The sequence below is a fragment of the Musa acuminata genome, chromosome BXJ2-7 (genome assembly GCF_036884655.1).
Source record: "Musa acuminata AAA Group cultivar baxijiao chromosome BXJ2-7, Cavendish_Baxijiao_AAA, whole genome shotgun sequence".
NCBI classification, from domain to species: domain Eukaryota; kingdom Viridiplantae; phylum Streptophyta; class Magnoliopsida; order Zingiberales; family Musaceae; genus Musa; species Musa acuminata.
Genome location: NC_088344.1, coordinates 10,421,665 through 10,448,933, shown reverse-complemented (window position 1 = coordinate 10,448,933; position 27,269 = coordinate 10,421,665). Strand labels below are relative to the sequence as shown.

General features: G+C 39.9%; 3 protein-coding genes across 3 annotated transcripts; all 3 read right to left on the bottom strand.

Annotated features, from left to right (window-relative positions):
* Positions 1-10,394: 10,394 nt before the first annotated feature.
* LOC103991581 (NDR1/HIN1-like protein 13) lies at positions 10,395-11,456 on the bottom strand. The gene has a single exon (XM_009411079.3). It carries the CDS (start codon positions 11,373-11,375, stop codon positions 10,626-10,628), a length of 750 nt encoding a protein of 249 aa, XP_009409354.2. The 5' UTR covers positions 11,376-11,456; the 3' UTR covers positions 10,395-10,625.
* A 1,494-nt stretch (positions 11,457-12,950) lies between these two features.
* LOC135617159 (thioredoxin-like 2, chloroplastic) lies at positions 12,951-16,788 on the bottom strand. The gene is made up of 4 exons (XM_065117123.1): positions 16,435-16,788; positions 16,164-16,349; positions 14,023-14,187; positions 12,951-13,160 (listed from the first exon to the last, which is right to left on the bottom strand). Exons 1-4 carry the CDS (start codon positions 16,612-16,614, stop codon positions 13,053-13,055), a joined length of 639 nt encoding a protein of 212 aa, XP_064973195.1. The 5' UTR covers positions 16,615-16,788; the 3' UTR covers positions 12,951-13,052.
* Positions 16,789-19,224: 2,436 nt separating this feature from the next.
* Positions 19,225-24,661, bottom strand: LOC135618078 (uncharacterized). The gene is made up of 2 exons (XM_065118980.1): positions 23,857-24,661; positions 19,225-19,379 (listed from the first exon to the last, which is right to left on the bottom strand). The coding sequence occupies exons 1-2, from the start codon at positions 24,659-24,661 to the stop codon at positions 19,225-19,227; spliced, it is 960 nt and encodes a 319-aa protein (XP_064975052.1).
* Between the last annotated feature and the right edge of the window lie 2,608 nt (positions 24,662-27,269).

The window sequence follows — 27,269 nt, the reverse complement described above, 5'->3', positions numbered from 1 at the left end:
TATGACATTAATGACATATAACTATTATGACTTCATTGGTAGGCAGACTTAATATGGTATTATGTTTATTAAATTTATTAGCCTATTTTATAAAATTTATATAAAAATATTTTTTTAAAGTTTTAGAATCTAATTAAATAAAAATATTTTTAAATAAATTTTTATTTTATTTATTTTAAATTTTTAAATTTTTTTATATCTTATCAAGGCCAAGTTGGAGAATGTTAGTTTATGTGGCCCTATCTAATTAGGTAAGATATACTATTGATATGATTGGATTTTGATTACAGTTATTATCGACCAATAAAAATGAAGTCCAATTATAGTAGAATTCCTTAGGAGATAACTTTGATTGAAGGGACTCTCCTAATTACTTATCTTAAACCTTCTAGGCACTATATACACAATGTGTAGATATCCAGATATAAGGAGATGAGAATATGTGACATTATTTAGAGATATTCATGTGAACTAGTCAATTAGAGATTATAGATCTTTTTTTATCTCCCATTTTCTCTAATCCAGTGGTCTTATGAAGGATATGAAGAGATGATAAGATGAGTATAATTCTCTTTGTAGATCGTTATCACTATAGCTTTCGAATCCGATAATAATACGCTAGTAGATTAGATAAAAGCTTTCTGAATAACATCAAAATGTATGCATCATAAATTTAGATCTATTGTTATTTGATTATTAGATTTTGATGTTAAAGATTTTTATATAACAAAATCATAAGGATGGTTTTCATGCTTACACCTTCTTGAGACAACATGCATATTAAAGGACAGCATAGATCATAAATGTTGGGAAAATACATTGCTAATTTTTCTAAATTTTACTTTTTTTTCACATACTCCTGGCCTTTATGTTGGGAAATCATGGGGGCGACATCATATGCGCAGCGGAAGAACAAGAAAACAAAAATCCCCGATTCCCAAAAAGATGTTCGTCGTCGTGCGAAGATTGGTGCGCAAAATCCGCAAAACACAAAACTGCGTATAGAGATTGTGTTACCTAGGGAGATCGTATATCCCTGTTTCCTTGCAGATCCTCAGGAGAGGGTGAAGGAGGTCAAGCGTCCTCCTCTCTAGCGGTGATCCACACAGCAGGGTTGCGACGACGCTCCTCAAAACTCCAGGCCTACTCTGAGGTGGAGAGGGAGAGGAGAATAGGAAGGGCAAGCAAAGACTCTAGCCTATGAGGCTGTGAATCCCTCCTATTTATAGAGATCCCGTGTCAAAACCCTAATGGGTCCTTTCCCTAGTGGGTATTGGATCTGCATCCAATAAGACAAGGGCTCCGTCGGATATCTCATATCCGAACCTCTACTCATCGCAATGCCTACCATATGTGTGTGACCCTCTAGGCCCAATATCGAGCTAGCCGTGAGTCATACCTGTCAGAACTCCTTCTAACTAAGTGAATTATTATCTCTGTAATAATTCACTCGACTCATCGACTACGGAAGTACTAGGCCACTACGCCGTAGTCCCCAGACGATACAGGGGAATCCAATCCATTGGACCTGTCTGTCCTCAGTTATCATGTACCTATAGTCCCTCATCCATCTAATATCCCAGAGACCGTATATCGAGCATGGTGCTGTCGGATTCTCCCGGAGAACTCTTTCTCTCTCAACCCGAATGACCCTGGCCAGGGATTTGTCTGAGCAAGAACACATGGGATATTCCTCTCATGATACCGAGAGTGGATGATCCTCTATCGACACTCAATAGCCCTCGTAAGGTCGACTACCACTCCCAATGACCAGCTGTACTAGATCTGGGAACAGCCAAACCTATAAGTCTGGTATCAAAGAGTGGAGCACTCATACAGGACATCCTTGGTGTCTCAAGTCTAAGAACCAGATACACCACTAGGACTACGGAATCGTTGTCTGACAATAAGGCATCATCAACCATCCAGCATTCCGTAAGCGGATCAATCAGTGAACTCATTCTCCAATGAGCACCTGTACTGTATCCCTAGTGTCCCTACACGAGCAGCTATGAGACCAGCTGCATCCATCATATGGACGGGTATACAGCACACCAGTCTATCCGGTTATCACGATGTCCCTCTCGAGTAACCTATGACTGGGATTATTTAGGATATGTGTTTAAAGGTAAATCGATCTCATTATCGTGATCTCATCACGATCCGATTCCCATTGCACAAATCCAAGGACATCACAATGCATATGCATTTATGCAATAGTTATAAAGTGATATACGCCAAAAATATAATAAGCAAAAAGATTCTGTATCAAGTCACACGTGCCATCACTCACGTGATTGGCTTGCTGGGCACTTATGACTAGCAATCTCCCACTTGACCTAAAGCCAATCACCTATGTGTCTGATCCCCATCAGACCCCTGTGACGCTCAAAGACAATCTGAGACAATGGCTTTGTTAGTGGATCTGCAATGTTATCTTCGGATGGAACTCTTTCCACTGCTACATCTCCTCGGGTTACGATCTCTCTTATAAGCTGGAACCTCCTCAGAACACTTCTGTTGAGACCCGGGTTCCCTTAATTGAGTAATCACCCCATAGTTGTCACAATATAAGGAAGTCGACTTGTCGCTATCTGTATCGACTCCTAAATCTGTGATGAACTTCTTCACCCAGACTCCCTCCTTTGCTGCATTCGATGCAGCAATGTACTCCGCCTCTGTGGTCGAGTCAGCAGTGGTATCTTGCTTGGAACTCTTCCAGCACACTGCTCCTCCATTCAAGGTGTACACATACCCTGAATTCGACTTGCTATCATCGACATCAGACTGAAAACTTGAGTCAGTGTAGCCTTCAACCTTAAGGCTATTACCTCCATATACTAGTAAAAGATCCTTAGTCCTTCTCAAGTACTTAAGGATACACTTTACTGCTTTCCAGTGCTCCAAGCCTGGATCCGCCTGATACCTGCTCGTGACACTCAGAGCATGCGCTATATCAGGCCTAGTACATAGCATGGCATACATGATAGACCCTATTGCTGAGGCATAAGGTATCATATCCATGTTCGCCCTTTCTTCTGGAGTCTTTGGGGACATACTCGTAGAAAGCGATATCCCATGTCTCATCGGTATGAGACCTCTTTTGGAATTTTCCATGCCAAACCTTTTGACAATAGTTTCTATGTACCTGGACTGGGACAAGCCAAGCATCCTTTTGGATCTATCTCTATAGATTCTAATCCCCAAGATATAAGATGCTTCTCCTAAGTCCTTCATGGAGAAGTGTCTAGATAACCAAGCCTTTATTGTGGATAGCATTCCTATGTCATTCCCAATGATGAGGATGTCATCCACATATAACACCAAAAAGCTAATAGCGCTCCCACTTACCTTTCTGTATACACAAGGCTCATCTTCGTTCTTAACGAAGTCATAAGATCTGATTGCCTCATCAAATCTTATGTTCCAACTTCGGGAAGCTTGCTTTAGTCCATAAATGGATCTAAGCAACCTACACACCTTATCTGGGCAGTTCTTGGACACGAATCCCTCAGGTTGCATCATATACACCTCCTCCTCCAGGTTCCCGTTGAGGAATGCGGTTTTCACATCCATCTGCCAGATCTCATAATCATAGTGTGCTGCAATAGCCAATAGAATTCTGATGGATTTTAGCATTGCTACGGGTGAGAAAGTTTCGTCGTAGTCAACACCTTGCCTTTGACGATACCCCTTAGCCACTAGCCTTGCTTTATAGGTCTCTACCTTTCCATCTACTCCGATCTTTTTCTTAAAGATCCACTTGCAACCGATGGGTACAATACCTTCGGGTGCATCAACTAGGTTCCAAACCTTATTGGAGTACATAGAATCCATCTCAGAATTCATGGCTTCTTTCCACTTCCCGGAGTCTATACTCATAATAGGCTCCTCGTAGGTCTGAGGATCAATATCCTCTACATCCACTGCTCTAATATGTCCCACATATCTCTCAGGAGGATGGGATACTCTATCAGACCTGCGCAAAGTTGAAACTTGTGTATTAGATACCTGAACAGACTCGGGCTGTAGAGTGGTGCTTGAGCTTGGTTCTCCAACCTTGCTCAATTCTATCATTCTCCCATTGTCTCCGTCAAGAATGTGTTCCTTCTCAAGGAACACTGCTCTCTTAGCTACAAAGACCTTTTGGTCCTCGAGATGATAGAAGTAATACCCACAAGTTTCCTTGGGGTATCCCACAAATTTACATCGCCCTGTCCTTGATTCTAACTTATCGGGGTTGTGTCTTTTAACATGGGCAGAGCAGCCCCAAATCTTAACTACTTTAAGATCAGGCTTCTTCCCTTTCCATATCTCATATGGTGTAGACACCACCGACTTAGTTGGAACTCTGTTCAGAAGGTAAGCTGCGGTTTCTAGGGCATATCCCCAGAATGAGATGGGTAGGTCAGCGAAACTCATCATGGACCGTACTATATCTAATAATGTACGATTTCTCCTTTCAGAGACACCATTGAGCTGAGGTGTATAAGGAGGTGTCCATTGGGATAATATCCCATGGTCCTTGAGGAAGTGAGTAAACTCTGTACTCAAGTACTCACCTCCTCGATCTGATCGAAGAGTTTTGATACTCTTTCCAGTCTGGTTCTCCACCTCATTCTTATACTCTCTGAATTTCTCAAAAGCCTCGGACTTGTACTTCATTAAGTACACATATCCTTACCTTGAGAAATCATCAGTAAATGTAATGAAGTAGGAGTAACCTCCAATGGCATGAGTTGACATGGGTCCACATACATCACTATGTATGAGTTCCAACAACTCAGTGGCTCTCTCTCCAGTTCTACTAAATGGAGAGTTGGTCAGTTTTCCACGAATGCAAGGCTCACAAGTTGCATATGACACATAGTCGAATGGATCTAGATATCCATCATTTAGCAACTTTTGAATCCTTCTTTCATGGATGTGACCTAGCCTACAATGCCACAGGTATGCACTGTTCAACTCATCTCGTTTCCTTTTGGACATATTTATATTCATGATATGTGGAGTGGTGTCTAACATAAATAAACCATTATGCAATGTTCCTTTCGTGATGATCTTATCATCTAATAATATCGAACAACCATTGTTCTCAAAAACAAATTTATATCCACTAACTGTTAAACATGAAATGGAGATAATGTTTTTGATAATAGAAGGAACAAAATAACATGCATCTAATGCAATAAAAGCTCCACTAGGCAGATGTAGGGCGACCTCGCCAACAGCTAATACAGCAACTTTTGCTCCATTACCCATCTTGAGGTCCATCTCGCCTCTCTCTAGTCTCCTAGGCCTTGCCAGAACCTGCAACGAATTACATATATGATAAGCACTACCGGTATCTAATACCCATGTGTTATCATAAGAGTCTGACAAATGGAGACCGATCATGAATGTACCTGAAGCTTCATCAAGCTTTTGTTTCGCCCTTTCTGCAAGGTACTCTTTGCAGTTTCTCTTCCAGTGCCCATCTTTACCACAGTGGAAGCACTGGCCTTTGTCCTTTGTTGGGTCTTTCTTAGCAACCTTTGCTTTACCTTGTTTGCCCTTGCCCTTTCCCTTCTTAAGGGACCTTTCTGCTTTCCTTTTCTTTCTGGTCTCACCAGTGTAGAGAACTGGCTTCTCTTTCTTAATAGTACTCTCTGCCTCCCTCAACATATTGAGGAGCTCTGGGAGAGTCACCTCAAGCTTGTTCATATTAAAGTTCATTATGAACTGTGAAAAGGAATCTGGTAGGGACTGAAGCACAATGTCCACACACAAGTTATCCTCTAGGACCATTCCTAGACCTGTGAGTTTCTCTATCCACTCAATCATCTTTAGGACATGGTTCTGAACCGGTGTCCCCTCAGTCATCCTAGCGCGGAAAAGGCTCTTGGATATCTCATATCGTTGAGTCCTTCCCTGTTCCTCAAACAATTTACGGACATGTAGGAGAATGGATCTGGCATCCATCTTTTCATGTTGTCTCTGTAACTCTGGAGTCATAGAGCCCAACATATAGCACTGAGCAAGAGTGGAGTCATCAATGTACTTCACGTAGCGAGCGATCTCATCCTCGCTTGCCCCTTCTTCGGGCGTAGGCATCACTGTATCAAGGACGTACACGATTTTCTCCGCTGTGAGAACAATTCTCAAGTTACGGAGCCAATCCGTATAATTTGGACCAGTGAGGCGGTTGACATCAAGTATGCCACGTAAGGGATTTGAAAGCGACATTTTCTGAAAATAAAGATGTAGCAAAAATGAATAACATGCAGATTTTGCAAGAAATAAACTATCAAGATATGGACTTCTATCTTAATATGCTCCCACTATTTTACTAACGAGTCACGCGACACCCTCAGCACGTGAAACGGAAGTCTCCGGCAGACTTCTAGTGGGGATCAGGATCCAATCAGCGTCTTAGTGTAACCTCGAGGGACTCGACCAATCACACTAAGCCTAAAAGGTAGACAACTCTTGCCGATCACAACTCCTTGTGATTCCCGTCCTGTTCGGCCTCCGAATCACCATGGCCTCGAGGGACTCGACCAACCATGATGCTCGGTTAAGTCAACACCTTCGTTACAAGATGAGTCTGATTTGATGATATACCCTCGAGGGACTCGACCAAGCATATCATGCCCTCAGGTCACCGGTGACATCTCTATGTCGTAAGCAAGATAGCGAATCGCGATATAGGTGAGTCTCGAGGGACTCGACCAACTCAACCTACACCGGGATTCGGTTCCTACTCATAACGATGGAAGGCCACGTGGGTCAATCTAATTGCCTCACGTTTACCGACTTAATATTATCGAGAGATGTTTCTATGATTTGGTCTCCTATTATGACATGTCACACATGTACATATTTAATATATATCTACATCGCATGCAAATATATATACATATCTAGTATGTGTATAAGCAATCACACCAGATGATCATGGACCACAACCTAATATGATTAGGCCCAAGCCAGTAGGCCTAATCACTCACATCAAGATCTATGTGTGCAACGGTACATCTCCATGCCTTGTGATCGTCCATCTCGTCCTCGTTGGTTCCGTCGACATCTTGATGCATCTTCATGCATCACGATCGTCCGTCTCGTGGGTCCCGCTATGGCTTCCACGCTCCCGCTGCGCCTCCTCATGTGATTACAACTTAATCATAGGCACGCAGGCCCGACAATAAACGAGAAATATAATGGAGGTTCGCAGACCTCAATAATAATAATCACAAGTACACACATCACACGGTCCATGATCATCCGTCCACTCATCATACATCACATGTATAAATAATCGTCATTATGTAGGACTACTAGATAATAAAAATAATAATCAACTAAACCTTTTAATTAATTAATATTTTCTGAAATCAGGGATATATAGGGAATTTCTCAATTCCTAAGGGTATTTTCGTAATTTGGACAAAAGACAGAAACTGGAATTTCTCAAATTCCGAGGGGCAAAACTGTCTTTTGCGCAGAAAACCCTAATACCCTTTCCCCTTTTCGCTGCTGTGCCGCCGCCGCCGCCACCCTGCTGGCGGCGGCCTGTGCGGCGAGGGCGAGGGCACTGCCCTCGCCTGCAGGTGGCACGCCCGCTGGGGTCGCTGCCGCTGCAGGTGGGCGCCCCCGCGGGCGCCGCCGCCTTCGCGGGCGGTTCTGCCCGCGAGTCAGCGCCCGCAGGTGGTGCTGTCTCGCTGGCGGCCGCCCCTGCGAGGTTTTTGCCCGTGGGAGCAGCGGCCACAGGCGCCGCTGCCCTGCGGTGCCTCAGCCCGCGCTGCTGCCCCGCGGCGCCTCTGCCCGCGGGCTCAGTGGCCGCAGGCGCTTCTACCGAGCGGGCTCCCAGCCCCGCCGGCCGCAAGCCTGCTGCAAGCAGATCGCCGGCCGGCTACTGCAGGCACAGCGCTTGCGCATGCGCCGGCGCTGTGCTGCCTGGCTGCGGCTGCGGCTGGCTGCAGGCATGCAGATCGAGGGCAGCAACTGTTGCTGCCCTTCCTTGCTTTTGCGTTAACGATTTTGACGTCAATATTCTTCCTAAACACAACACACGCAGTTCAAAAACCAATCATTCGCACGAACAACCTGGCTCTGATACCACTGTTGGGAAATCATGGGGGCGACATCATATGCGCAGCGGAAGAACAAGAAAACAAAAATCCCCGATTCCCAAAAAGATGTTCGTCGTCGTGCGAAGATTGGTGCGCAAAATCCGCAAAACACAAAACTGCGTATAGAGATTGTGTTACCTAGGGAGATCGTATATCCCTGTTTCCTTGCAGATCCTCAGGAGAGGGTGAAGGAGGTCAAGCGTCCTCCTCTCTAGCGGTGATCCACACAGCAGGGTTGCGACGACGCTCCTCAAAACTCCAGGCCTACTCTGAGGTGGAGAGGGAGAGGAGAATAGGAAGGGCAAGCAAAGACTCTAGCCTATGAGGCTGTGAATCCCTCCTATTTATAGAGATCCCGTGTCAAAACCCTAATGGGTCCTTTCCCTAGTGGGTATTGGATCTGCATCCAATAAGACAAGGGCTCCGTCGGATATCTCATATCCGAACCTCTACTCATCGCAATGCCTACCATATGTGTGTGACCCTCTAGGCCCAATATCGAGCTGGCCGTGAGTCATACTTGTCAGAACTCCTTCTAACTAAGTGAATTATTATCTCTGTAATAATTCACTCGACTCATCGACTACGGAAGTACTAGGCCACTACGCCGTAGTCCCCAGACGATACAGGGGAATCCAATCCATTGGACCTGTCTGTCCTCAGTTACCATGTACCTATAGTCCCTCATCCATCTAATATCCCAGAGACCGTATATCGAGCATGGTGCTGTCAGACCCATACGGTTTCTACTTGAGTCTCGCTCTAATCGGATTCTCCCGGAGAACTCTTTCTCTCTCAACCCGAATGACCCTGGCCAGGGATTTGTCTGAGCAAGAACACATGGGATATTCCTCTCATGATACCGAGAGTGGATGATCCTCTATCGATACTCAATAGCCCTCGTAAGGTCGACTACCACTCCCAATGACCAGCTGTACTAGATCTGGGAACAGCCAAACCTATAAGTCTGGTATCAAAGAGTGGAGCACTCATACAGGACATCCTTGGTGTCTCAAGTCTAAGAACCAGATACACCACTAGGACTACGGAATCGTTGTCTGACAATAAGGCATCATCAACCATCCAGCATTCCGTAAGCGGATCAATCAGTGAACTCATTCTCCAATGAGCACCTGTACTGTATCCCTAGTGTCCCTACACGAGCAGCTATGAGACCAGCTGCATCCATCATATGGACGGGTATACAGCACACCAGTCTATCCGGTTATCACGATGTCCCTCTCGAGTAACCTATGACTGGGATTATTTAGGATATGTGTTTAAAGGTGAATCGATCTCATTATCGTGATCTCATCACGATCCGATTCCCATTGCACAAATTCAAGGACATCACAATACATATGCATTTATGCAATAGTTATAAAGTGATATACGCCAAAAATATAATAAGCAAAAAGATTCTGTATCAAGTCACACGTGCCATCACTCACGTGATTGGCTTGCTGGGCACTTATGACTAGCACTTTATACCATCGATCATCATCACGAGATCCCATCACCTTTGTGTGGTTGTCGCCCTCACCCTTATTCATTGGCTATGCCCTTGTCCTGGTTTGCTGCTATATTCTCGTTCTCATTTGTCAATTACGTTTTCTTCATTGTCCGTTGATTATATCTTCACACTTTATTACGGTCAAGGCACCATTAAGGTCCTATCACTTAGGATTATGACTCTTGAGGCTTCAGTAATACCTTAGTAATTAGGGATATAGTCGGTTATAGAACATGGCTAATGGTCAGAGACGAAGTCGATCGCAATTGAACAAAAAGTATGATTAATATCATTTTTTAGAAAACAAGAGATGTTCCACAAGAATTAAAAAAAAACTTAGATTTTTTAAAAAAATTATCAAAATATATACCATCTATAACTTATTCTTGTGGTTGCTAAAAGGAAAATAAAATGATCCATCATAACCTAGTGTGTCGATCTAGATTACACTCATTGATAGATGCGCAACGGAAGGAAACTACAGCTTTTGAACTCTTGATGGTAAAACATGTTAAATGAGCAGTAACAGTGTAATATTACCTGCTGCTTACGTGGAATCACTCTCGAGAATTTTCTTTAACCTCATACCATTAGAAGAGAGAGACCACAACAATTAATTCTTTTCCAAATACTATTTTCTATTAGCAAAACGATATCCACTCGAACTTGCTAAAGCCCTCGAAATATGTGTTTTTGGTGATAGAAGACAGGTGGATTCGAATTAGATTCGATGATGTTGGGGCATAATTCGGATCTCATCCTTCCTTCCACCCAACTACATTTCTCATATGCTTCTTTTAATTTTCATTATTACAATCACATTATAAATCAAACAATTATTACATCACAACAATTCCCAAACAAAATAACCCGCCCTTCAAATTTATAGACATCAAAGAAAAAACGGAAAATAGGAGAAACAAAAACTCACGTAATTAATACTAATAACTAATATCTCATCCTTTTTCCATATTTACTGAAAATTTTACGTTAATTTACGCTTAGAGAGTCCACTTCCAGATCTTAATCCGGAGCTTCACCTTGCAGTCGCCTCCCGGCGAAGCCGCCACTACCGCCTTCTTCCCCTTGGGCATGGCGACGCTGATCCCCTCGCACCGCACCTTGATTCCCATCTTCTTCGTCTTCAGGCCCCCGATCTTCACCCCCGCCTTCGTCTCCATGTCGATCTCCACCGGCATGCTGCTGCTCTTCCTCAGGTCTGATGCCGCCGCAGAGTCCAGCAGCTGGCCGGAGCTCGACGCCGCGGCGGAGAGCAGGGTGGAGCTCGCGGCGTCCTGGACGAAAGCGGCGAACGTGCCGTCTCCTACGTCGACCCCGCCGGAGAGGACAGAGACGGAGATGGGATCGTAGAGGTAGACGAGCTTTTTGTTGGGGTTGCGGGCGGTGACGTTGATGTTGAGGCTGGAGGTCAGATGGCCGCCAGCGGAGACCTTGAGGGCGGCGAAGCGGAGGCTGGAGACGGAGAAGACCGGGCGTCGGGGGCGGTAGATGGCGCAGACGACCCCGCTGGCGATGGCGGCGAGGATGACGAGGACGGCGAGAATCATGATCAGTGAGAGGCAGCAAGAGCAGCAGAGGCCGCGGCGACTTCTGCGGCGGGACGGCTTGGCGGGCTGGGGGCGGTAGGCGAGGCGGGTGGCGCCGTTTATCTGGGACTTGGTGGGAGGAAAGGCGGGTGGAGGGGCTCCGCCAGGGATAGGCTTGGAAGAAGTGTAGACTCGATCCGCCATTACCTCTCTCTCTGCGGTGTCTCCTCTTCTGCTCCAAGGATCTGAGTCAGGGTTCGTGATGGGATCAGAGAAGAGCAGCTATCTATCTATCTATCTATCTGTCTATCGACAAGAGAACAGATACAGATTGAAAACAACACTCCACCCTACGGAGATGGCGCCGACGTACCTAATTTTGGACCAACATTCGATATTTCTTATTTTATTTGGAGCCTGATGATCGTTTGATTATGATCAAACGAGTAGAATTTGAAGATTGGCAGATGCGGTTTGGGGAGATCGTTCCTCAAATTAGAGGCAGTGATTCTGATAGAAGACCTAATTTGGGTGAAATATTTGATGGTAATCCTAATTCATTTTATGTTACGATTAGCTCGAATTTTATAATCTAATCACGCAATTAGATGGTTCTTTTACAGTTAAAGCGTTAGTCATTTTAATTGGTAAAACCTTTGATAAATCATACAATAATTCTGCACTCGAATCTCGAATTCCGGTCACCAAAGGATTCATGAGAGAGTTGTACTGCACTACGATATACATGTTCGGCCACTTATACTAAAATTAATTGCCAACTCAGTCCAACTCATCGGGCCACAACTTAATTGGACAATCAATCATTCTGGGGTTTTCACTCCCACAGGGTAAACAATGTTGCCACTGCTAGAAACTTTGGCTCCGCCATTAGTTTCAGCTCTCTCTCTCTCTCTCTCTCTCTCTCCCCCCATGTTGAAGCAAAGAAGGTGCAAGAGTGAGACGGTTTGGTGATGGGCAATCGTTCTATCTGAAAAATACATGGCAACTACTACCTTGTGTTCACCGAAGCAATGTGCATGATTGGTTTACTTGTATTGTAATCAAATGTGTGGGATCATGTACTTGGCTGTTTCTTTAGGCTGTCGGGCATCTTACCTCAGCAATGTGCATGTTAATCGCTTTTAAATTCTTCATTTCTTGTGTTAGGCCATTGGACTCGCTCTACTAACACAATTCAGACATGCAAAACATCAATAACAATTTAAAAGTGGCTACAATTTATTGCGAAACAAAACATGCCTTTCACGTGCCTACAATCATAAAAAAGTAATAATCCTTTTTAAATGTCAGCACTGAATATATATATATATATATATATATATATATATATATATATATATATTATATAGTTCAGATAGTATTTTTATTAGATTCATGACCATCTGATCTTCCAAACTCTAATTGGACAAAATAATAATCACCAAATTTTTTTTCAATAACTGGTGTGTATATACAACAGAAAAAATGCTATATATTTTTTTTTCAAAAGTGCATGCTTTGAAAATGGCTAGAGAAATTATTTTAAAAAATAGAATTCTATTTTAAAAAAAAAGATAGAAAAACTTCCCTCAAAGCAATGGATGCAGGATGCTTGAATGTAAACATCATGTTACTACAGCAGTTCTGCTTGCATGTTTATTCAAATTAAGAATATTCCATTTGTACACCAAACATGCATTCTCATAATTTTTTTAAAGATATGCCAACCGAGTATGCATTTTCATAATTTTCCAACTCTGGCTATGATCCATAAGTAGATTGACTGTGCAAGGAGTTTTAATAAGAATTTGCTAAATTCGGTTTTATGGTACAACTGGGGAAGAACTACCAAGAGAAGGCAGCCATCAAAAGCCAGCAAGCTTAATTCTGTGAGGTCGAGCTATCAAGCAGATCTCCAACTCCCGAAGGAGGTCCAATGCTACATCGAGCACTGTTATGTTTTTCGATGGCATCCGTTATCTTCTGGAACTGCAGTTAGATACAGAAGCTCAGCTATCAAAACTGTTTGTCAAATCCATTCAGATTAACTGAAACCAACAGATAATCATTTGTATTTTAATGCCTCCTTTTGCCATATGCTAAGATTGCATTGTAGCAGAAAATTAAGCAACCTTAAGTCTATAATAAGTAATTTGGCATCTTAACACACTCATGAATTTTTCAACCAACATATTTGGAATTGTACTAGGCAGGGACCATCCACTTTGAAAGTCTTAAGCACAAAACCTATGGTATCAGACTTGGAAGAGGTTTACTGGACAAAACAGCATCACCTTCAGAGAACCAAAATGCAGGGACTTGGATATTGTTGTCACTGTTAGAAGCATCGTGAAAGAGACGAGACTGTTGTATCTGGATAAGAACATAGCCAAGCCCTTACCTTACTGCTAACTAAGAAGAAAAAAACAAAAACAAAGGCTGGCACTTCCATCCTGTCACTTTTGTTTTACTTTTTAAGCTATATATCTTTCCTTGTGTTAATACAAAAAAGGGAAAAACAAGTTCCAAATGAACTAACTCTTAACACACAGAAGAGGACAGTTCTGACATAATTCTCAAACTGTGTGATAATAAAATGAGTGTCATGGTGCCCTTACAGTCATAATCAAACCAGATATTATATAACTTTCAGTACCAGTGGAAGAAAATAAATAAGCAACAAACCTTCACCAATTAAAACTACTTCACTATCGCTGAAATTAGATACCTCTGGACTGTGCTTAACTAAATGTATATCAACTTGAAGTTCCAACGAAGAGAATGAAAGCTAGTAGAATGTCCAAACTAGATTATATCAAACTTCAATTTACATACAAGCAGAAAAGCATACCTTAACTAGGTTACATGAGAAAGACTGCAGCAGTCCATCAGCACCACGGTAGAAATGAAAATAAGGAAGCACTCTTACATTCAATCTTTTGCACATAGGCTTGTTTTCATCAAAATTCACTTTTAGGAATAATATATCAGGGTGTTCCTCTGCTGTCTTACAGAGCTGAAAGATCATTAAAGGAAAGAACTTGGTATTCGTGGCTAGTATCACATCCAGCTAAAGATATAATATTCTACATCACATACATATGGATCCAAAGCTTTAAACAAAACAGATCAAAACCTGGAACAAATGTGATAATTACTCATAGGATGTCACTGGACATACAGATCAGAAAAGTTAACTTATAAATATCTACCAGAGAAGTGGGAATAAAAAAATAAGTGATGCTAAACATGCCCATAGTTCAGGACATGTAATGAAACATGCACAAGTTAGTTTCAGCAATTTCGAATGCAAAAAAAAAAGAAGTGGAGCTATAATATCACCAAAATATGTTCTGGGTGTTAAAGCACAAATAACTTACTTGCTAGATAGGTGACATATGTACAACCCAAGTAACCTTGAATATACTAAAGAGGTTCCTGGCAGGAATAATGAAGAAACAAAACAAGGTTTTGTCTGTAAAATTAATATAAAACTATAATAAAATACTCTATCATATTTATCTTTGAAATTGAAATAGCTGGTTGCAAGAGCATTCTCTCATCCCCCAGTCTGAGGGACTTAAACTAGCAACATTTCTACTGTTTCCATGTATTATTTGATTGTGCTCGTGACCCTCCATATTGTTAAGAGCAGACAAATATAGGCAAAGAAGTTTATTTAATAGCATTCTAAGTGTGACTTAAAAAAAACAGTTTGATTCATTAAGAAAGGCTCCAAGGCCTCAAATATTGCTAAAACAACAAATAATGAATACAGTAATTTTTTATAAGTTAGTAAGGAGTGACAACAAAAAAGATTTGTTTTCTTCTAGGGCTTATGGCAGAATGGAGAGTAGCAATTTTGGCAGCATAGTTGTCAGTGGACTTCAAAATTAAAGTGTTATGATGGTTAAAATTAGTCTGAGAACATATAAAAGGCAAATTTGAAGATATATAATAAAGAGAGACATTGATGGTGTTAACAAAAATGGTGAAATGGCTGGAGTAAGGCTGAAAGCCAATATGATTAAAGGTGGAGGAGATTCAGAAAAAAAAAAGTCAATTCACAAGAGTCATTCAGCAGAAGAAACATGACGTGCAAGCAAACATTTAAAAATATACAAAATGCAATGTTCACCAAAATATTCTTTTTGGCAAAGGGTAAGTGACCTTGCTATCAACATTCAAGGCCTTTACCAACCTAGCAAACTGAGATCTTCATGTTCACCAAAATGTTGATAATTTATTATCAGTCATCTGATAAACAAATATAAGCGATTTGGCCCAACAATGACTTAGAAAAATTATTAAGGAAAGAATTAGAAGCCGGAGGAGTTTGATGGACTAGTTCTAGCCCAACCAATTATTACAAACCTATTGTTTCTTATCCATCAGTATAGAAAAATTAAAGAAGAAAATGGAAATGTATAGGCCTATAATTAAGTAAAAAATTTGAGGACCTATAATTTTTACAACATCAACAGAAGCAGGAAAATAAGCCTTAAGTCCTAATCAGTGTTGGCCATATGTGGGTAAGCAACTGCATAGAAAGGAAACCTCATGGAATTATTAGTGTAATGACTCTGTCTATTAGAAGTCGGCTAAAAAGCTAAAACCTGCATTTATTGGTTAACACCTGTAGAAAGAATTATTATTTTTCATTTTATTGTTTGTGACAGTGACCCGAAGAGAACTAAAGAAAACTCAAAATTCTTGGAAGTGGCACCCTAAATACTGGCTCTAGTTCATGAGCAGGTACCTTGGGTTTCGCTTCGGTTACATATAACTAGAGCAACCCTGTTTGGGAGATCTTAACCGGAATGGTGCGAGTAATTCTCACTAAGAAGTAGCAGGCTTTCGTGGTGATGGTTTGTTCTATTGGTACTTCTGTCACTCCCTGATGTAGTGCGGCAACCAAGTGTAAACTTTATGTACGCAAGTAAACTAGTTACCAGCGAATCGAATTGCATGTAGATGACAGGTAACCATCACCTTGGGAAAAAGGGCTCGGCAAGACCCGCACCAAGTGCCGTAGAACTCCACGACGACAAGCCTGTCACCTGCTTGGCTTAATGCGTCCAAGAACTCTTCCGTCGAATGAATGTCAATCATATTGGGCCCCCCATTCTTCTCCCACCACTTGGGTTCATCGGTACCCTCTTCGACGACCGCGCGCACCTGCATACATCACCAGCATCTGAACAACACTGCATCCAACAAACAACCACAAAACTCGAAAGATTCGTAGGGTGGGGGCGGATACTCTGTGACCAGACGATCGATTTGAGGGGCGCGGGAGGGCGGCAGAAAAGGCGGCGTCCAATCGGGACCTAGGGGACGGCTTTAGTCTCGGGGAGTTGGATTGGAGAGGAAGGAAGAGGAGAGGGAGGAGCCGATTGTGCGAAGCGAGGAAGAGGCCGTGACGGAGCAATGCATCGGCCATCAATGAGGGGAGCGGAAGAAAGGGTATGCTAAGTAGGACCGATATGATGATCCATTCATCCGAAGGAAGGAATAAGAGAGGATTTCTTCGCTGATTTCGCCGCTTGTTATATCTCGTATTGTTCTTCCGCACTCTGTTTCTCTTCTCCGTTCGTGGGAAGGGGAAGCTCGCAACGTGGACTCGTTTAAGAGCAGACCGCATCTACTTCGTTGGTAAGCAGTAAGTTGTCTCGTGGTTACATGAGAAGAGGCCCAATTCAAATATGGGCCACTTGGAGGAGCCCAATTCGAATGACTAGGAAATGCTTATCGAATACGATGGGGGTCAAAGCATGCGACTCTCAGTAAATCACCACTGCAACGTAGAAGATAAAAGGAAAAATAAATAGTTCCATCCAACAACTACGAAACCCCTTTCTTAAACGTAGCTAAAGATTTATCATATGCCAGCATTTAAGTTAAAAAAATAAACAGTTCCATCCATGTCGGTCAAAGGAAATAAAAAGAGAGAAAAAACTGTCTGATTTGGAGACAACTTTTCTTATCTACCTGTTATGAAAAAAAAAAAAAAAGATTGATGGCGTGATCAATCCAACGCAGTCTAGACGTGTGTGAGTAGAAATATTCTAGGGATTTTCGAAGTGAAAATATTATGCTTCCAAGATAGATTCAAGATAATCCGAGGTGGCTTCATGGTGGCTCTAAGGTGGATCTGAGACGTAGGTGTTGATCTCTCGAGATGAAAGTATTGTGCTCCTAAGATAAAAGTATTATGTTCTCAAGATAACATTTGCATGAAAACCAAGGTCAAAGGAGGTTTCTCGACCCGATCCCTCCGACGTTTAAGTTAATAATCCAAAGTTCCTAAATGTGGATTCAAAGAGTTCGAAATGAGATAGCTCCCTCGTTTCACTGAATATATGTTTTTATACCTTAAAAGAGAGAAATAAAGTTTATGATGATCTTCCTTTTCGTAAAAGAAGAGAATTTAATATTATATTTTTTTTATGAAAGATAAGGTAGTTTACAATTGCTTTATCATAAAGTAAGAAAATAAAGGTTAGGATTACCTTCTTTATCATAAAAAGATAAGAAAGTTTGTAATTACCTTTCTTACTATAATGAATGCGAAGGAAGCTTGTGTTTCTCTACTTTGAATCTTTATACACGTAGGCACATGAAGGATGACTTGGATCTTGTGTGACAACCACATATCAACTGATGGTAAATTTCATATTATTTGTCCCCCATAGAGGGCGTGCCTCAAGTCTCTTGTGAGAGGGGTTCAAAGCGTGTCATTTAGTTTATCTGACATTGGAGCATTTAAGATCTCATCTTATAGGTCGGGTTTAGTCGATTCATGTGTCTTAGTAACGTTGAGTTTTTATTTTTATTGTAGCGGATTTCTCTTGGCGCGGGTCAGATTTTTCTTATTTAAATGCCTTACATATTTTTGCCTTGTACCTCCATCATGATGGATTGGATTACATTTTGGCTTACGCTTCCGTCATGATGGATTTGACACATTTTATTTTACACCTTTGCTATGGTAGATTTGGGACATTTTGGCTTACACCTTTACCATGACAGATTTGGCATATTTTGGCTTACGCCTCCGTCAAGATGGATTTGGCACATTTTGGCTTGCACTTCCATCGTGATAGATTTGAAACATTTCGGCTTGCACCTCTACTATAACGGATTTGACATGTTTTTGGCTTATACTCCATCGTGGCAGATTTAACACATTTTATTTTATGCCTCCCACCGTAGCGAGTCATCATGCGAGCCAGGTTTGTTCGACTCATACGTCTTAGACATGTTTGGTTTTCTAACATTATCGTAGCGAATTTACGTTGGTCAGATTATTTGACTTGCATGCATCGAGCATATTTGGTTTATGTCTTTACGATAATGAATTTACCTTAGCATTGGTCGGGTTTTTTGACTCACATGCCTTGGGTATATTTGGTCTATGCCTCTATCGTATTAATTTTACCTTGGCATTGGTCAAGTTTCTTGATTTACATACCTCAAGTATATGCGGATTTCTGATAGCAGATAAGATTTCTTTAAATTATATGAGGAAATCTATCTACTCTGTTGAGGGAAATCCTCTAATCTGTTAAGGAAAATCCTCTCTCCTAACCTATATAAATAAAAAGGGGACATGTGAATACAATCAAACTTCTTCACTTCTTCAATAAAGCTTCTTCACTTCTTCAATAAAGCTTATTCAATAATTGTTCTTATCTTCTATTATTTTTTTCATTGTATCAGAGCCACTTGCCTAGAGCAAGCTCTCTTCTCACTACCGACTCATCACTATTGCTTCTCCACCTCCAGCGGCAAACGAAAAGGCTTTCTACCATTGCTTTTTCGTCATCAGCCCATCGGTGCTCTCTTCTCACTACCGACTTATCACTATTGCTTCTCCACCTCCAGAGGCAAACGAAAAGGCTTTCTACCATTGCTTTTCCGTCATCAGCCCATCGGTGCGATAAATCTTTCCTCCTCGGCGAACGACAATTGTTTTCTCCACTACCACTCTGCACCAACGTCCGTTCCCTTCCAATGTGGCGTCTCTAGTCCTGTGCTCACTAGCACTGCCTCACCTTTCTTCCTCGCTGTAGCTACCTCCTACACCTCTTCTGTTGCAGCTTCCTCCTCTATTGCCTCTGTCGCTGTCGCAGCCGTCGTTGTCACAGTTGTAGCCGTCGCAATCGTAGCTGTTGCTTTCGCAATCGTAATCGCTGCCATCGTAGCCTTAGCCATCGTCATCGCAATCGCAACAACAACAATAGCAATGATCTGCTCTTGTCCTACTGACGAAGCCTCTCGCTCGTAAACTATTGCTCCTTGATAGGAGCACCATCTTGCGGGGGCATGATAACAAATAAGATTTCCTCAAACTATATCAGGAAATCTCTCTACTGTTTGAGGAAAATCCTCTAATCTGTTAAGGAAAATTCTCTCTCCTAACCTATATAAATAGAAGATGAACATGTGAATACAATCAAGCTTCATCACTTCTTCAATAAAGCTTATTCAATAATTGTTCTTATCTTCTTTTTTTTTTTCAATTTCAAGTCTCTTTTTTTCTGTAATAGATTTTAGATTTTCTTACTGTGGTAGGCTTTAAATCTTCTATCCACTATGGTGGATTTTAAATCCCTTCTTCGCTGTGATAGATTTCGGGTTCTCTTGCCATAGTGGTCTTCAACCTTCTCTTCGCCATGGTGGATTTCAAGTCTCCTCTCTATTGTGACAGATTTTGAGTTCTCTTGCCATGGCGAGCTTTAAATCTTCTCTTCGCCATGGTGGATTTCAAGTCTCTTTTCTACCATGATGAATTTTAGATTCTTCCACAATGGCGAGCTTTAAATCTTCTCTCCGCCATGATAGATTTCAAGTCCTTTTTTCATCGAGAGAATCTCAAATTTTTCCATTGCAATAGACTTTAAATATTTTTTTTATGTCATGACAGATTTCATGTCCCTTCTCTACCATAGCAAATCAAAAGTTTTCCCACCATGGCATATTTTGGGTTTTCCCATTGTGGCAGGTTTCAAATATTCTTTTTCATCATGGTAGATTTTATGTTTCTTCTCTACTATAGCAGATCTTGGGTATTCCTATTATAGTGAGCTTCAAATCTTCTTTTTTATAATGGCGAATTTCATGTCTCTTCTTAGCCATAATGGATCTCGAATTTTCTCACTATGGTGGGCTTCTTGGGCATCTTCTAGCTCAGTCACAGCCATAGGGAGTCTTCTTAGGTGTCAAACAAATAAGAAATGGTTGGTTGAAGAGCCTCTAATTCAAGCGATCATTGATTAGGCAATACTATGCTTGATAATGCTTGACTCTTCGGACCACTTTGGGGTCAGTCGGGAGCATCTTATCTTTCTTGTAGTGCAAGATCTCATTCATCTAACTCGGTTCCTCCCTGACCATAGCCACATCGAGCCTCTTAATGGTTCAGGTTGGCAGCGTCTCAACAAACAGCCAATCTTACCCAAGAGTCTGAGTGGATGCCAAGTGGGTGAGCGCATCAACTTGAGAATTTTTTTCATGGGGAACTTGAAATACATGGAGTCAGGAGAAACTATGAACTAATATTTGCACCTTAACAAGGTACTTTGCCATGATCATATCTGGGCCTTGTAAATCCACTCTACTTGGCTCATGACTAGTTGCGAGTCACAGAATATTATTAGGTCTTGTACTTAGAGATATCAGGCGAGTCAAAGCAAAGTAGTGGTACGACAATCTACTGAATTCTACAATAGGGAAGTGGGGCGTCGATGGCTCAACAAGCCTCTGGTGCCCCTCAGATATTGGTGACACATCGAGTGGGGGGACCCTGACATGCATCGGTGCTAGTGGTGGTCAAATTGTCGACCGTGATTGAGATGGTGGCTTGTTGGGCTAGCTAGGGCAGAAGTGGAGCAATAGTCTACATCATACCCGCTAGCGCCTACACCTGTTGAGTAAGATTCAAGAACGCCTTGGGGGGAACGAGTAGGTAGCCCGACGATGCCCTCGAGGGTAAGAGACCCAGGTCATTGAATAGATACCAGTACCACATTAGTGTATGCATTAAGGTGGATGTGTCTATGTGGGGAAAAGATGAGTGTTGTCCTGCCTAAGTGAAAGTATTGTGGGTCGAGGGTGGTGCGTCCTCGCTCGAGTATTTGTTTATAGGGTTAGCTTGTGGACACTCTTACGACATTGAGCCCTCCATCTAAACTCATATACTCCAAACCCATGTGTGCAAGAATGTCCAAGGTGCCTCCGAGGTAAAAATATCATTGTTTCTAAGGTAAAAATATTATGCTTCCAAAGTGGGTCCGAATGGATCCAAGATAACTCTAAGGTGGATCCGAGATAGCACCGAAGTGGACCCGAGGTGGCTCCAATGTAGATTTGAGGTAGAAGTATTATGCTCTTGAAGTAGCACCTATACGAAGATCAGGGTCGGGAGAGATTTTCCAATATGATTCCTCTGATGCTTAAGTTAATAATGTGAGGTTCCTAAATATGGGTTCGAGTAGTTCAAGAAAGAAGAGAGCTATTTCATTTTCTTGTTTAAGATTTATTTTTATACTTTAAAGGAAGGCTTTATCATTAAAAAAAAAGAGAACAAAGTGTAAGATTATTTTTCTTATGGTAAAAGAAGAGAAAAAAAAATTATGATTATCTTCTTTATCGGTAAGGAAGAGAGGTTTAGAATTTTCTTTCTTGTCATAAAGGGAGAGAGGAAAATTTGTGAACAAATTACCTCCTTGTCAAATGAGAAGGGAACTTTTTTGTTTTAAATATTTATACTCATAGACAAATGGAGGATGACTTAGATCTTATATAATAACCATGTGTCATTGAGGGTAGATTTCGACTAATATACTAAATTTATATTAAGTAATAAAAAAATGACTAACTTATGTATAAGAATAACTAGTTTGGCTATTATGTTATCGTGGTATAATAAAATTAGTGTAACAAAAGGTGGGGCATTTTGTTGACCTAAGTAGTAGAAGAAGAGAGAACAAAAATGATAGCAATTGCAGAAGTTGTTGATGGGTTACACTTAAATTATTTAACCTATCGGATTAACGCCTTCGTTAGGCAAAAATAAAAAGCAAAACAAGAAAAGGGGATTGCCATTCCATTGTCTATTTGGTGAGACCACCACAGTGCCGTGTGGTTTTACTGCAAGTGAATCCATGGCAAATTCAAGATGGATGTGGACTTTCTATTTCTTTCTCACAGTAGATGGCAGATAATAGATTTGGATGGCAGATATAACCTAAAGATAGCTTGGGAGACAACCAAATAGAAGAAAGCCAAATCAAGCGATGTCTAAGATGTTGTTCTTACTATCTTCATACGGTTGTGTGCCGATAATACTTACATGAATTTTGATTATCGCCAATAAAGTAGATATAATCTTGTTTTAATTCTAAAAAATCTATAACAGAGAGGCACATGAATTGATTGTATTCTAAGAACAACATTTGCTCATGCAAGCTCTTCAACTTCTTTCATTTGTACTCTTCGTCGTCCAAGGAAAATACTAAGAACATAATGTTCTTAGGTTCGTTAGTAGATCAATTAGAGATTGCCCTATAGGGATTTGGCCAAATAATACGTGATGATCCTAGAATTAAAGGAAGTCAGTTGGGCTCCCATATCTTGATTATGCCACCATAATTAATGATGCAAAATTTAGCATTGTGATACATCATCATATCGGTGTAGCCATAATGTGTGCTTATTGATGTCCAACCCTTATCCCTAGCTTGAGCAAAGGATAATAATTGGCATCTCACATTGCGAATCATCATGATGGTGAAATCGCCATCTGCGTCAGGAGGTGAAGAGAGCATAGCCTTGTGGAAGAAGAGGTGGTGCAAGCTTCCAAAAGAGTCCACCACTTCCAAGAGAGATTGGTGCCATTTTTCCCTCTTTTTAGGCACCCTTTAACAAGTGATGGGAAATAGGCCAAGAAAATTAATATATTTCTTAGTAGACTTAGTTCTATCAACAACAATAATTCGGTAAAAAAATATAAACCCACAACATCAAATCGAATAGTCTCAACTGTACATAATTAATTGTTATAAAAAAATTTAAATAAAATATCATTTGACTAATACTAATAAATTTAAGAAAAACATCAAACATCATGCAACATATATGAATAAAATTTTAGAAAAAGTCAAAATGGAGCATGATTATTGGAAGCTTTTTAAGTTGCTTTGTACAAGTACATTTTCTTCTATACATGATTATTCTTTCAAGTAAATCCATAGAAAATTCAAGATCTCATTCACAATAGAAAGAAGAACATCCATGACAAGTTGATACAACAGGTCTTGTTTTGCATAACTAACTCAAGACAGACTCGGAGTCAACCAAATAGGAGGAGGCCAATTCAATTGACGTTCAAGATGATATATTTGTTGTGTTTTCTTCTCCTTCAAGTAAAATATTTCCATGTCATGACTTCCATGTTGATAGTACATAAGTTTGTTATTAGTAGAGTAGATACAATTGTGTTGCAACTCTGGAAAGTTTCTAGCGGAGAGGCACATAGAGTGGTTGTATCCCAAGAACAATGTTTGCTCATGTAAGTCGCTCACCTTCTTCCACTTATGTTCTTTCTCGTCTAGAGAAAACACTAGAAAGTTGTCAGAAGGTTTGATATCCTCTTGCGCCCTAACGATCAACAGTAGATTACCGTCTAGCGACTCGACCAAGTAATGCATGAACTGATTCAAAAAATATCGAATTTTTGAGCCGATGATCCGAGGCCTCAAGATCGATCCATCGTGCTCCCATACCTCAACTATTCCAGTGTCACTGATCGAGTGGAACTTGCCTTTGCGATGAATGATGTTAGTGTAGTGATGATACAAGCTTATGCACTTCCAAGCCTCGCCTCTAGCTCGACCAACGACCAGATGTTTCCAGTTATTGCAAATCATCATGATCAAGCAATTGTCGTCTACATCAGGAGCTGCAGAGAGTACTGCCTTCTGGAAGAAGATGCACCGCATGCGCTCGAAGGAGAACACCAATGTCGAGATTATGTTAGCCCCGTATGGTACTTCCACGACAAACTCGATGATCTGTCCGTGGGAATTGTGGCGAGCGCTGACGAAGGGTAAGGTCGTCACCGGAGGGAGCGGAATCTGGGCACCGGTGAGTGGATTTAGAAGGTGCATGTTGCAGATATCATCCACGGTGACCAGCCAACCGTGACCAGAACCAATATAGACCCTTCGATGGATCATAGGTTCCGGGCATGGAATCTTGTATGTCTTCTTCTCGAGAATAGAAAAGAACTTGATGGTGGTGGTATCGCACTCACCAGGCAACACCAGCCAAGGGGATTGTGGCTTCTTCGTAGGACAATGGTACTTTAACTTGCAGGCAAAGTTCCATTGCTTGCAAACGGCTCCGACACGTATGCAATCAAGAACGGAGAGTTCACCATGAATTAGACTTGAGATATCTATCGAGAGCTTTGACCAGTCCGCCATTAAAAAAAGAAGAAGAAAAGACTGAGAAAAGTCCTTTTCACCCAAGTCTTCTTCGATCTATCACTATCAGAAGATTACTTTGAAAATAAATATTAGAAAAATATTTCAACAGCCATACATAGTAAATAGGAATCTCATAAATTAAATTTTAAAAGTATAATTCTCCATAAACTAAACTTTATTTGAAAACAAACGATTAATCTCAACATAACATAGACATAAACCATAGTAACATTGTTCAACAATATATCTATTATCATAATTAATTACATGAAATAGATTTATTCTCCCAAGTAATCGTTTAACTATTAGTCTATAAATCTCTGAAGAGAATCATCATACTAGTAACAACCTATCTATTTTTGGCGAGAAAATAATGTTATCACATATAACATCAAATATCGCATTCCTCCATTTATAATTTCATTCATCCATATATCCATTTATAAGACAATTTGATAGTGATACATATAGATGGTACATATGCATCTTAATATCAACTTGATTTAAATTAATAGTCAAATTTAAGATCGATCGATCTCTAAATAAGTATCCAAATTCATCATACAACATCAAATAAAATCTCTTAATTTTTCTAAACAAAAAAGATAAAGTGATATCGAGCCCACCAAATCCTAAGATTGGCTCTAAATCAACCTGATTTAAAGCAGCTTGGATGGATTGAAGACGAACTAACTTGGATTCAAACAAAACTAACTTGAACTTGAACTGACCTGAACTCATCCAAACCCATCCTGAAATAGATTTGAGTCAATCTAGAATAACCCAACACTAACTTGAACTAATCTAAATCGATTAGGTTTGGATCATGTAGGCTGAGCCATCCTTGTTGGATCATGTAGGGCTGCATTAATCGGTGCGCTATGCCTCGACGATATCATAATTTAAATCTAACGCTTCTTAAAATAAAATTAAAAATAATTTTTTTCACGACACATAATCTAATGAACATATGATCATCATTGAATATGATTTACAATTTTTAGAATACTAAATTAATATTAACAATACTAGAATCTAGAATATGCATCACCTTTTCAGAAAAAAATTAAAATTAATAAATATCAAAAATTTTATTAAATTCAAAAATATTTTATACATTAAATTAGAAGAAAAAAATTAGAATACATACAATCTCCATAGGCGAGAAGCTGTGCCTTCACCAACAACTCGCATGTACATGAAGTGTAATTCCTCCGATACCAATGAAAAGGAATAAGGTGTCATTTTGCCTGAGTTTAAATAGAGATAAGAGAGAATCTAAATTAATGTAAAGAAATTCTTCCATATTAAATTATTTTTAAATAGAATTGAAATAAATTATTTCTAATTATAATATTTAAAAATAGAAAATAAATATTGAATGATGAGATACGTCGGTACTAAAAATTAGGAAATAAATTTTGACAGAGAGGTGTGTATCATTTATGATTTTTCAGATTGAAAAGAAAACTAAGATAATTATATTTACTTGCCATTAGAATTTCATCACATATTCTTCTTTTTCTCAAGTAATTTTTTTTGCTAGCAAACGTTTACTAAAGGCATTAGTTTAATTTTTAGCACGCATTTCTTTCTTTCAAAATTCTATATGGATTACTAATATTTGGTCCAAAAGATTCGTAATTTTAAATACATGTAAAATATTCCTAACAATATTTTTAAGTCATTACACACTGGATATGGTTAATAATCATAATTGGTGTGGTTTCACATTTAGTTTAGAGTAAATAAAAATATGATACCATTAAAAGAATGAACATAATTCTTGACTAATTTATTTTTGGAGGAAATTAAGATTGTCCTTTTTGGGGAGAGGTTCCTATAAGATGGAGGTTGTCATTAATCAATCTTTTGTTGAAAAGAATAAAAGATAAGAAAAATTATTGAAGAATCTATATTGAAAAAACTTTGAAAAAGCTTTAGCTTAAATACATTAACAAAAAGACAATCACCATATTGCACCTCTAAATAAGCATGAGGTGGCACCTTCATTCGTTTGCTAGTGTCATTTGTAATTATTTTTTCCCACTAACTTATCATGAAAATTTTTGAAAAACCCTATTAAGTCCTAGGATTCATAATTAGATCCATAACACTAATCTTCTAAGATAAAATTATATAATTTAAGAAATTATTAAGTAAATTCTCATATTAAAATAATTAATATATTATAAAAAAACATCGATATCATAAAAAAATTAAGAAATAAAAGATATTGCACTGCACTAACTAACTTATCATGAAAATTTCACAAATCACTATCAAGTTTGAATCATATAAAATTATATGATTCAAACAATAATTATATAAAATTCTATATCAAAATAATTAAATATTATAAAAAAATAGTATAATAAATAATTAATAAACAAATGATATTAGTCCTCTAAATTATCGTATCTTAATCAATGAAAAGATGAAGGAAAATTTTTTTTAATTTCCTCGTTTGGCTCCTAAGTAGTTTCTTCCTTTTTTTTAAAGCACCTTAACCAAATGAATGACTCGATTCTTTAAAATCTTTAAGTTCTTAACAATGATTTGAATGAACTCTTTCAATTTAGTCATATCAATTCTTTTGGTTAAT

What these genes read in the sequence shown, in the direction of transcription:
- LOC103991581 (XM_009411079.3), bottom strand. Translation starts at nt 11,375, where the DNA reads ATGGCGGATCGAGTCTACACTTCTTCCAAGCCTATCCCTGGCGGAGCC.
- LOC135617159 (XM_065117123.1), bottom strand. Translation starts at nt 16,614, where the DNA reads ATGGCCGATGCATTGCTCCGTCACGGCCTCTTCCTCGCTTCGCACAAT. An exon ending in ATCGATCGTCTGGTCACAGA is followed by an intron (nt 16,350 to 16,434) that starts GTATCCGCCCCC and finishes TGATGTATGCAG; the next exon opens with GTGCGCGCGGTCGTCGAAGA. An exon ending in TCTCATGTAACCTAGTTAAG is followed by an intron (nt 13,161 to 14,022) that starts GTATGCTTTTCT and finishes ATCTAACTGCAG; the next exon opens with TTCCAGAAGATAACGGATGC.
- LOC135618078 (XM_065118980.1), bottom strand. Translation starts at nt 24,661, where the DNA reads ATGGCGGACTGGTCAAAGCTCTCGATAGATATCTCAAGTCTAATTCAT. An exon ending in CTTGGTCGAGTCGCTAGACG is followed by an intron (nt 19,380 to 23,856) that starts GTAATCTACTGT and finishes ACGATGGCTAAG; the next exon opens with GCTACGATGGCAGCGATTAC.